This window comes from Choristoneura fumiferana, chromosome 11, assembly GCF_025370935.1.
Source record: "Choristoneura fumiferana chromosome 11, NRCan_CFum_1, whole genome shotgun sequence".
In the NCBI taxonomy this organism is placed as follows: Eukaryota; Metazoa; Arthropoda; class Insecta; order Lepidoptera; family Tortricidae; genus Choristoneura; species Choristoneura fumiferana.
Window position 1 is genome coordinate 8,663,480 of NC_133482.1, and position 12,553 is coordinate 8,676,032.

The 12,553-nt window shown below is 34.5% G+C and overlaps 3 protein-coding genes and 1 long non-coding RNA gene across 4 annotated transcripts in view; all 4 read right to left on the minus strand.

The window, feature by feature from the left end:
* LOC141432711 (senecionine N-oxygenase-like) overlaps window positions 1-12,553 on the minus strand; it is a 41,475-nt gene that overhangs the window by 12,165 nt on the left and 16,757 nt on the right. The window lies entirely within an intron of this gene.
* LOC141432712 (uncharacterized) lies at window positions 176-912 on the minus strand. The gene is made up of 2 exons (XR_012451857.1): window positions 795-912; window positions 176-378 (listed from the first exon to the last, which is right to left on the minus strand). It is a non-coding gene; the product is annotated as an uncharacterized lncRNA (long non-coding RNA).
* Window positions 3,328-7,283, minus strand: LOC141432918 (senecionine N-oxygenase-like). The gene is made up of 5 exons (XM_074094751.1): window positions 6,551-7,283; window positions 4,811-5,083; window positions 4,204-4,364; window positions 3,887-4,030; window positions 3,328-3,528 (listed from the first exon to the last, which is right to left on the minus strand). The coding sequence occupies exons 1-5, from the start codon at window positions 7,281-7,283 to the stop codon at window positions 3,328-3,330; spliced, it is 1,512 nt and encodes a 503-aa protein (XP_073950852.1).
* LOC141432709 (uncharacterized) lies at window positions 8,754-10,466 on the minus strand. The gene is made up of 2 exons (XM_074094442.1): window positions 9,430-10,466; window positions 8,754-8,956 (listed from the first exon to the last, which is right to left on the minus strand). The coding sequence occupies exons 1-2, from the start codon at window positions 10,256-10,258 to the stop codon at window positions 8,916-8,918; spliced, it is 870 nt and encodes a 289-aa protein (XP_073950543.1). The 5' UTR covers window positions 10,259-10,466; the 3' UTR covers window positions 8,754-8,915.

The window sequence follows — 12,553 nt, forward strand, 5'->3', positions numbered from 1 at the left end:
CGAGCAATTTTTCACAGCAGCTTAATGAAGCGACTAAATAAATGAGATGGGTATGTAGACTAATGTAGAGTCGTAATTTTGTAGGTAGGTATTTGTGAATTTCCAGAAGGGTTTTTGTAAATAAAACCACAGCTATCCTTTAAATGGCAATAAGCGTCAAAAAATTTAGGCATACCTTAAGTGTTTATACATGCTAGTATGCAATAATAGACCATTCTCATCGTAGCCAACTCTGGGGTCATATCGCCAAGTACCGCCGACGTATTGGGTACATTCCAAAACTGTGAAACTAATGCCTTCCTGCTTCAAATATCTTGCTGAAGATAGTCCGGCCACTCCAGCTCCGATCACACAGACTCTATAGTTCTGTGTTTTGTTCTAATATGTTAATAATAAAAGTTAATTAGTTTCTGGGAATACAATGCGTCTGATCTTAAGTTTTAGTGCACAAACGCGCTTATACCTATGTTTTCTATGAATGGTATGTGAATAAAATTATTTAACTTAAAATGAAAAACTTTTAAGTAATGCACTTATAAAAATATTACTTAAAAAACAGTTTAGACTAAAGTACCACACCTCGGACAGGGTTAGTTAAATTTAATTGAAAAAAAAGAGTTAATATAAAGAATCAAATAAAAGAAAAGACTGTAGGTCTTTTGTATCAATGAGACCTACAAAAGTTAATAATCAATATCAATTAAAATTGTTCCATTTCAAAACGTTAATACAAAAAACAATTTAGAATAAATAAAATATCTAGTACATCATTTTAATATTATATGTAAACTCACCATAATTGAACCCTTTAAGGAAATGAGCTTTAAAAATTAAATTATTTTTCTAACAACTTCCCAATCCTTACACGTCTGAACCAAGACAAATGACGTGCACAGCTGAAAAAAAATCACCGAGTCCTAAGTACTTGTTCAAATTATGACGTTCTTATAGACGGTTTCATTGTCAAAGTCACGATCGGGTTGCATGAGTGAACGAAAATATATAAACATTATTATGTAACGTGCAAGTGTGATAAGAAATACAGGATGATCGCTGTTTGGAATAATAAAATAATTAATATCCTACGATTAGATCGCACGGTGACCGGTACAACTTAGGAATCTTCAAAAAACGAGTTCTCCTTTACTCAACTCCTTTCTCAAAAGGCCGGCGACACCTCCGTAACTCAACTTATGTTATGGATTTCCATAGGCGGCTGTGATTGCTTTACATCAGGTGAGGTGACCCGCCTGCTCGTTTTCTCCCTACCGTATGAAAAAAAACAAATAGCACAGAATCACCCTTTAATTCAATAACAAAACCTCTTGTAACTAAGTAAGTACATCGTATATATGTAAGCATTGGAACTGTCAACACGCACTTTCACGACATAGAAACGGTCATGTGCAAATTACTAGTGAGCACCTGGACATGCTGCAGTACACTCGACTCTAATAAAAAAAATAGCAGTTTATAGCTTAATACTTTACAAAAAAATCTCTAAATCAAAAAGGTCTTAAATAGCAAACCTACTCATGATTTTGAAAGACCCATCCAACGATAGCCAACGGCACAGGGCCTGAATTTGTCGTGGGCAAGATACATTTTGCAAGGCCATATATGATAGCACACCACATATTAAATGACGGATTTTTAAACGAGCAAAAAGCAAGAATCGGTGCACGAGGACCCTTAAACTGCGAGACCACATGCTGCATGCAACCCACGTCGCCTGGGTAGCGCCATCTCTGACGATACCCCAGCCACCCATGCTATGAATTTAGACGAGAAAAAATCTCATCCCCACCTTAGGTATATGAGGTATCATTTTTTTTTCATAATTTTATTTAACCGCTTTATCGATGTAACCTTTTAATAATTTATTGAATCGGGTGCCACATTGCGGAAAACGATATCGACGAATTAAAACAATTACTTTCCTCATCCGAGACCTAAAAAAAAACCTTTAATACCTTTAAGGTCGCGGGTGAGCAAAGTAATCGTTTCAGTTCGGTGTAACCTTTCTTTATACCTCATCGTCATCACCGTATTCCTTTAGGCGTGCCAGGACAGATTCTTATTAAATCCGTTGCCTTTACCTTATAGTCACAATGTGACGTTAGTCCTTTTACAGGAAAACCTACCTATCAATCACATGAAGATTGTCAATATCAGCTGATCTACATCGAAAATACGTCAACTGTCACTATTACAAGTGTGGGTGTGCACTTAGCATCTATCGTGCAGATTCATTACTCAAAAATATCTTAACCTTGGTGCACATCAAATGTCTGATAATCTAGAACGTGGTTTATCTAGACTTCATCCTTGAGAAAATACTTAATCAATGAAATCAAAGTTCTCCACGAGAAAAAGTGTTCTGCAAAAGTTTTAAACTTTTATACTTTCATAATAGTCATATCTAACCACCATGCGTTTTTCATGTCTTCTAGTCGTGCCTACTAAATTAATAGTACCATATCGGAGCGTCCAGGTGTTAAAAACTCTTCTAACTCTAACCATATACGTTATAGGCTAACTGTCGGATCTCAAAAAGTGCATTGATAATAGTTATCAACGTTCCACAACGTCTACTAGCTCCGAAAATAGATGGGTTCCTATAAATGCTAACGCTATTATAACGGAGAGGTGAGGGGCTACAAAAACATATTATAATATAATATATTATAGAGTTCACTCTGATAATGTATACAAGGTGTTAATTAAATAACTGAAAACCAGAAAGTAGTTTGCTCAGAATCGAGAGTAGAATCGATTACACTATGTTTTAAATTAGGTTGTGTTTGTGTTTTAAAATCCCTTTTCTATTGCGCCCAGTCTACAAGTTACGACTGCAACATGCGCCAATTAAATATTTTATCGAGGTTGCATACTATTTCGATAATTTAATACTGGCCGTTTTGCTTTCAATGTGTGATTTTCTTCTAAAAACTTCAAAGCGCAACTGACAAAATACAAATTATAAGTGTAGAGTTAGAAATAAAGTAGAATTTCTGACTTAGCAAAACACACGAATATCTTTATAAAATAATGATGGTATTCAAAAATAAATGCAATCAACTGACTGAAAATTAAAATATATTTTTGGGGTGTCTGCGGTTTTCAGTTATTTAATTAACGCCTTGTATAGGCTAAAAAAAATAACAAAAAGATAAAGACGTTTTACAATCGAAATCACTTTACCTGATCCTCGTCTGCATTTGTCATCAAGTCTAGAGAGAAAAAAAACATAATCTAGGAATTGAAAAACCTAAACAAATTTATTTTTGAAAAACAATCTGTCAACACAATTATAATTTAAAAAAATTAAATATTAATATCACAGCTTCTGTTACTAGGCTCGTACCACCTCTTGTAGTTGTACTGATCAAGCACTTCATAGTTGAAGTCACGGTAATTCAACAAGTCTTCTAAACGATAATTCGCATCGTAGTCTCTGATTATCGTCAGCACGGGAGCCACGCGTGTTATTCCAGCTTCTTTGGCAATATTTGCGAAATATTGGTCCTGGAACAAAAACCAAATAGACTTAACAACAAATGCATAAAACGCGTAATTTCACCCGAAATATCTTTATCCACCCGAGCCGCACGCAGGTATAGTATAGGTGAAAAACTTAAATGACCTGTTGTGTAGTAACGTGACATATACAAATATATTTAAACAAATTGATGGTCCAAATTCTAGAAATAAATGACTAAGCTCCATATTAATTCTGTGCACTACTACATACCTACATCAGGTCATTTACTTAAGTTTTTCACCATACAGGTTGCTAGGTAAGTCGAGAAAACTGACAGAACTAAATACTTAAGAACAGATATCAGAATATGGGTGTACCCGATGTCTTAGACCCTTTACTTACCATATCATTAAACAATAAGTTGGCATCGTCAATCTTCCGACCCTCAGCATACAGTGCAGTCACGTGCTTTAGCCAGGACTGCATCATGTCAGCTTGCGAGGGCAGCTGGAATTTGCCAGCGATCAACGCTACTGCATACTCCGCCTATTCCAATTATAAAAATATACTTAAGTAAATGTTTTGTTTTGTCAATGATTACAACTACGGTAACAAAACCACCAAGAGCCAGAACGGCAAAGATTTGCTTTCTGAACCATTTTTTTTAACTGGATGAATTTGAAATTTGAAACTTCTCAAATTCGTGTGAAGCTCTTTACCTGGGCATCCAAAATCCTGGTGATGCTTGGTGTAGCCAGCCCCAAAATCATCATCGAAGGCTTCCGGATATTAACCATGTGCTGATAAACCGGCACTACGTGTCTAGTCGTCGCATTCAACTCACAGCTCTTGTCCAAGAAGCTTAGATTAAATTCGTAACCTGTACGAGAAAGTAATGAAAATGGGTAAGTTTTGACGCATCAATGAATGAATGCTCAATTGTGCGACTAAAATACAAAAAGGTCATTAAATTGACGAGATATTTCAATTATAAAACGCTAGTGCGATGCAATTTTAAAGCTGGGTAGTCTCTGTGAACTGGGTCGTTATCAAGGTGTTATGATGCAAGGCCTGCTTTTAGCAATTAATAGGAGAGTGGATGGGTCCCTAAAGTGTTTTAATCGCCATTTGTTGTGGTAAAAAACGTATTTTTTACTGGGTGATTAATTAAAAACATTTTGTAGCATAAATAAATAAAACACTACCACAGTATCCATGTAGTTGTAGAGTAGCAAAGTCAAAGGTATTCATTGATGTGGACCTAACGTTTAAATTACTCTAAATCAATCAATTATTTAAGATTAAGACCTCTCTGGTATAAATTACCTGTGCATAATATAACATCGTCCACCTCCTCAAAACAACCATCTTTAAACACAACCCCATTCTTTAAGAACATCTCCACATCCGGTTTCTTCACATAGTTCAGTCCAAATTTTGGTTGTCTATAGTGTAAGTGATGGCTATGCACCAGTCGTGACGTCACATTAGTCAAGTGGATGGCTAGATCGAGCCCTGAAGGTCCAGCTCCAATTAACAGGACTCTGCGGTTCCGGTACTTTTCTGGGTCCTTGTATTTCTGGACGTGGATTATTTCACCTGAAATGTCAAAAACCCATCTAAGTGCGTATGGGCCACTAGCAGTGTATGGTTCCGTACGAATATGCGGCAAATATATAAAAAAAAAATGTTACCCCACAGAGGAGGTACGTACTAACGCCGTCTAGCATATTATCATCATCACACACACACACACACACACACACACAAACATTTATTTATTTATTTAATAAAACATTACACCATCATTACAGGACATCGCGATAATGCGATAGCGTACCAACATATTATACAATTTAATATATAGAAATAAGCTTAACTAAAAGTTGACATAAAGTGACCTTCTATACTACTATAATATTACAATAAAATAATACATAAAAAGTTACTTTAGTGAATTCAAACAACGAACATGAGAACAAGTCTATCCTTTCATTATCATCATCATCATTAATCATATGTCATAGGACATCCACTGTTGGACATAGGCCTCTCCCATAGACCTCCACTTGCGTCGGTTGGAAGCGGCTTGCATCTACCGTGAAGTGAAACCACGACTTTAACCATATTATACCTTTAGCGATATTATACCCGTCAGAAAACCCTGATTTCCTTTATAAAGATCGAGCAAAAGGTCAAGGGTCAATTTTAACGTTTAAAAAATAAAGTAGGTACTTTGACAGAGATACGATGAGACCAAAAGGGGGCCCGATTGGACCCTTTGGTGTCTGTTATGTTTCTTGCATTAAATAAAACAGTATTTCCAGTAATTCTTCTTTTATTTCTCATTTATCACCGACATCTTTTATTTAGCTCTCACTCAAAATGGTCCATACACAAACCAAAACTTTCTTTTTTATTAGTGTTGCCAGACACCACAACATCCTCCTTTTTTTTTAAAAGAAATATTTACTATCTAATATTTCGGACATTTCTAATCATATTTTTTATTTGGTTTTACAATACGCCCTGCTCTAGTAACATAGTACGTAGATGGGACATCATCATTGACAATACCAATTGAACTGTTATTTTCACTATTACAATCATTAGAGTTTGTAGTTATGTTGCTTGGTACAACCTCTGTAGTAATATTTCGATTACAATTTTCAAGATTATTAATTGAATTATTTTCTAAATTGTTTGTATCACCACAAGCATCATCTGACTGTTCTGACAGACTACAATAATTATCATGATGAGATTCTGAATCGGATAGACTGTTGACTCTTGACCTGTTCAGACTGGGTTTAGGTACGCACAATTTTATGAATAGACTTGACATGGGTACTGACATAGTTAAAGACTGACTGTTATTATTTATATTATTGGATTTTTGACTGACATTCTCCTTTCTAAACGGACTGAAATTCTCATCCCTGTAATGATCTGACTTTTTATTATTTCTTAGTAACAGATGTTGACGATTTCTTCTATACAATACCCCTTCTTTTGACTGAATAATATATGATCTTGGACAGTTTTGCAAAGCCTCTTTCACTATACCTGGCTCCCATTTTTTATCTGGCATTTTCTTGTACATTATAGAGTCATTTTCTTTTAATTTTGGCAAATCTTTTGCATGTTTGTCATAGTATTTTTTATAACTTTGTTTGTGTTTATTCATCATGCTCTCTACCTTTTCCCCTGTAACTATTTTTGGCTTTAGTAGTTCTTTAGATATAGGCAAATTTGATCTCAATTTTCTAGACATAAGTAACTCAGCTGGTGACTTCATATATTCTTTTTCATTACATCTATAATGTAAAAGAGCTAAATAAGGATCTTTATTTTCTTCAAATGCTTTTTCCAGTATCTTTTTTACTATCTTAACCGCTGATTCTGACTGACCATTTGACTTTGGAAAATGAGGACTCGAGGTTATATGCTCTATATCCCATTCTTGACAAAATTTACTAAATTCTTTGGAATCAAATGGAGGTCCATTGTCTGTCATAAGTTTTAACGGAATACCATGACGAGCAAAAACTGATTTGCAATGGATAATCACATGTTTTGCTGATGTGCCAGTGTTTAATAGCGCCAATTCAATGTATTTTGAATAATAATCTATAATGACCAGATATTTTTTGTCTTTGAACTGAAGCAAATCAGCTCCTACTTTCTCCCAGGGACATGACGGAGTGTCAGAAACTATTAATTTCTCACTGGCATTAGCAGGTTTATATTTTAAGCATATCATGCAATTTTCAACTATTTGTTCTATGTCTTTATTCATGGAAGGCCAAAATAGAACACCTCTGGCTAAATTTTTACTTCTAGACAGACCTGCATGGCTTGCATGAATTTGTTGCAACATTTCTTTGCGCATTGACAACGGAACTATTAAACTGGTGTTCTTGAAAACTATGCCATCAACTACATGAATTTCCGCTCTATAACTCCAATACGCTCTCACAGACAGATCTGTTTCATGTTTGTATTTTGGCCAACCATTAACAAAATAATCTATTAATTTTTGTAATGATATATCATTACCAGTTTCTTTTTTTATCAATTGTAATTTTGATTCTGATACTGCAAGTGATGTTTTAAACATATTGGCATGAATTGTTAGGTCTTTATCAATAGTATGTTCTTCACTTTCTGGTAATGCTGCCCTTGAAAGTGTATCTGGAATATATAGTTTTGTTCCCGGAACATATGTAACATTTATATCATACAGTTGCAAGGTAAGCATCATTCTTTGCAGTCTGCTAGGTACTTGACATAGTGGTTTACTAAATAAAGAAACCAACGGCTTATGATCAGTTTCAACCTCAATTCTTCTCCCATATACATATTGATGAAATTTTTGACACCCAAATAAAATGGCAAAAAGTTCTTTTTCAATCTGGGCATATCTTATTTGACAGTCGGTCAAAGTTTTAGATGCATAAGCTATTGGATGATGAGATTGTAAAAGTACAGCACCTAATGCTTTGGACGAACTGTCAACACTTAATGTCAAAGGCTTGGTATTGTCATAATGACATAAGACTGGAGCTTTTGTAATTAATTCTTTTAATCTTTGAAACGCTTTATCATGGTTTGCATCCCATATCCACTGGGTATCTTTTTTTAGCAAGTTTCTTAATGTTTCAGTCTCATATGAAAGATTTTTTATATAGCTACCTAGATAGTTTATGACACCTAAAAATCTTTGAAGACTTTTTTGACAATCAGGAGTTGGCATTTCTTGAACTGCTTTTATTTTATCATAGTCAGGACACATACCTTCTGCGCTAAATACATGACCTAAGAATTTTATTTTTCTTTGAGCAAAAATGCATTTTTCTTTGTTGAATTTTAAATTAATAGACTGTGCCCTTTCAAAAACTTTTTTTAGAGTTTTATTATGACTTTTTTCATCTGAAGCATAAATTAATATGTCATCTACATATAGAATCACGTTTGGTATATCAGAAAATGACTCTATGAGTATTTTGCTGAAGATTTCTGTCGAACAAGTGAGACCATAAGGTAAACGCAAATATTTATACCTTCCATAAGGAGTATTGAATGTGCATAGATCCGAACTACTTTCATCTAAAGGAATCATCCAGAATCCAGAGTATGCATCCAAATGAGAGAATATTTTTGCACCGTTTAATTTATATCTAATATCTTCTATAGTGGGTAGTGGAAAATGTGACCTCTGTATTGCTTCATTCAGATTTCTCGGATCTAAGCAAATTCTTAATTTTTGTTTGGTTTTTCAACTAATACTATTGAGCTAACCCAGTCTGTTGGCTTGGAAACCGGTTCTATTACACTAAGCATAGTCATCCGATCCAGTTCTTCTTTAAGTCTGTCCTGTAGTGAAAATGGAACTCTGCGCTGTGCATCAATTTTCGGTTGCACATCTTCCTTAACTGTCAGATGACACTTGTGCGGTAAACAACCCAGGCCCTGAAAAACAATTTTATAATCATTTAATAGCGTTTCCATTTCACTTGACTGATTATGACACTCATTGCTAAAAATTCTTGTAACAATGCCTATCTCACTACATGTTTTTGCACCCAATATTGATTGACATGAAATGTTTACCACTATAAATTTAATTTTGTACTCCTGTTTATTTATTATACATTTTAAAACACAGCTTCCTTTTATTGGTATTTTATTACCATTGTAAGCAATCAAATTAGCAGAACATGACTCTAAGATGTCTTGTGACAATTTAAGTTGGCAAAACTGTTTATATGATATACAATTTGCTTTAGCGCCAGTATCAATTAGGAATGAGACATTGTTGTCATTTATTTTTACATCAATTAACCAGTCATTTGAGTCTACAGCCGACACAGACACATTATTTTCATATATTTCTAAGTTGCCTATGAATAAATCTTCACTACTTAAATAATTTGTTTGATTACCTCTTGCGTTATGGTACTCATCTGTTTCAATGTTATTTATTGGTGTCCTGCATAGTTTGGAAAAGTGACCTATTTTAGAACACTTATTGCATTGGACTCCATAAGCCGGACATCTGTAGTTGTGTATCTGCCCACAACGCATGCAAGTTGACTGTCTCTGTGGGAATCTTGATTGATTTCTTGGCATATTGATGTTCAAAGCTCTTGTATGATCAAAGGTGTTTTTCATATTTCTTGCTTGCTGTATTTGACTTGATCTTACTGCCATTACCTGTTGTACTTGCTCCTTTTCTAGGTAGTAATTATTTACGGAGGACAATTCCATAGATTTGTAAATAGTTACCATTTTGTCCAGATCTATGTCATTCTCAGATAAAAGTTTTTGCCTTATATTAGAGTGGCGTTTGTCCATGTTGCATATAAATATGTCTCTTATCAATGAATCTTTCAGGGTGCCAAACTCGCATCTTGACGCCAACTTTTTTAATTTGGTGAGAAAAACATCTAAGGAATCCTCAGCTTGTGCTTGTGTGAAGAATTTGTGTCGCTCCACCGTTAAGTTTTTCTTTGGAATAAAATAATTATCAAATGCTTCAAGTGTCAAATCATAGGTTTTCGTGTTTTTCGCTTCAAATGAGTTGTATACATCCAGGCATTGTTCACCCATAAAATGTAAAAGAATTGCGATCTTTCTCTCTTCTTCTTTTTCTTTATCATATTGCATAGCAATCATGAAATTTTTGAACAACTGTTTCCATTTGATCCAGGACTGTACCACATCAGGGCTATCCCAATCTAAAGGCTTGATTATTTGCATTTGAGCATCCATTTTCTTCTTAATTTAATGACTGACGGGCACTTGACTCGCTTTTCTTTTCCGCTGCCACCATGTTATGTTTCTTGCATTAAATAAAACAGTATTTCCAGTAATTCTTCTTTTATTTCTCATTTATCACCGACATCTTTTATTTAGCTCTGACTCAAAATGGTCCATACACAAACCAAAACTTTCTTTTTTATTAGTGTTGCCAGACACCACAACAGTGTCGATCACTAGAACAAGGTCTGAAGCAAAAAAAAAACTCTAAAACTTTATACATGATTTTATTTTACCTTCAAAATCTCCTGACCTTGAATATGGGTATCTTGGGTTGATTGTAATGCCCAACGGCTAACGACCCAAAGTCGCAGGTTACAGAATACCTTTCCTTAGTATCTGTCTTTTTATAATCAATTTTCCATTGGTTCAATGCCCATTTGACAGACGTTACAAGACTCCTGAACTGAAAATTATGAAATAACAAACTGAATATTATAATGTCTTAAACTTTCGTGATTTTCACTCATAGTCAAAATACCACGCACAGGGACTTATCACGCTAACACACACGCACGGGTAATATTTACCTCGACGTTCTACTCGTGTTATTATTATATAATATCATCATTATCATTATTATTTAAATTTGTTAATAATAATTATTAAAAGCATTTAAATTATCATGTAAATAAACAGAAATTGAATAGTAGAAACGGATTATTAGCAATGTCAGTAATTCCTGCTTCAGCCTCGACATTGGCAGCTGCTTTATGCATATCGGGATTTTATTATAAATTTTACCAGCTAAAGAATATACACTCTTACGCATTAACGCTGCCTTAGCACGAATGGTGCAAATGTTTTGGTTATACTGTGTTCTTAAAGTTCTCCCAGAAACATCATTACATTTAAAAAAAAAATCGGGTTATTTAATACAAATATAACACATTTAAAGATAAAAAGAGATGGCACTGTCAAGATTTTTTGTCTTTAAAGTGTGGCATTCAACTATCAGTAGGTTTGAGACCGCGCATAGCTCTAATACCTACATCTCTTCTGTGCCCTGAAAACTGATTCTCTATTTGTCGAGTTACCCCAAAAAATAATGCCGTAACGTACTTAAACGTAATGTTGACGCCACTAAGCCATGGTATGCCATTAAAACTGCATGAGGACTCGCCTGCTTGGCAAGTGTATACAGGGCATAGACATATTTATTCAGTTTCTGACATATTTCATCAGTATGGGGTTTCACTGTTAAACGATTATCTATCTGTATCCAAAAACTTTGTAATACATAGTAACAGACAGAATCAATATTTTTCCTTTCATAGTGTATTGCAGGTGTTTACGCTGATAAAAGTGCATAATCTTTGTTTTTTAAGGTTAATCAACAAATTATTCATATTAAGCCACTTGATTATATTAGCAATAGTACCATTAATTTCAGATTCATAATTATCAACATTACTACATTTAATTATTATTGTACTATCATCCGCAAATAGCACCATTGGGTGGTTGATGTACTGGGGGTAGATCATTATTATAAAGTAAAAACAGTAATGGGCCTAGCACGCTACCTTGGGGTACACCGTACATTATTTTCCGCTTTTCAGATCTATAAGTTCTTTGCTGCTTAGTATCTAAACAGATTTGTGTGACCTCTGTATACTGGTCTCTATCACTTAAATATGATTTAAAAAGGTCAAGCACATTTCCGCGCACCCCATACGCAGCCAGTTTTTTCAAAAGAATTGAATGGTCGACATAATCAAAAGCTTTGGTCATATCCATATAGATAGCACAAATATGATTACGCTTATCCATACTTTCCATTATATGATGAATCAATTCATATACTGCCATATTAATAGTTTTACCCTTGCGAAAGCCTTTCTGCTCAGGAGCAAACAGCTTATACTTTTCCAAATAATTGTAAAGCGACTTATGCATTACTTTCTCTACAATTTTAGAAAAAATCGATGATAAAGCTATTGGTATATGATTTGAAATGCACGTGTCATCTCCTTTCTTATATAATGGGTTCACAATAACAGGTTTTAACTTATCAGGATATGTTCCAGTTACAATACTTACATTAACAATGTGACTAAGGGGAACAGATATTATCTGTGCAACTTCCTTGACTGCTTTAGTGCGTATGTTGTCATATCCAACACTATTTGTATTTTTTAAGGATTGGATTATTCTACAAATATCACGAGGAATGGTAGGTCCCATATAGAGAGATCTTGCACAGTTCACATTCATATCACAACGTTGCCCAGTATCTTTACACTG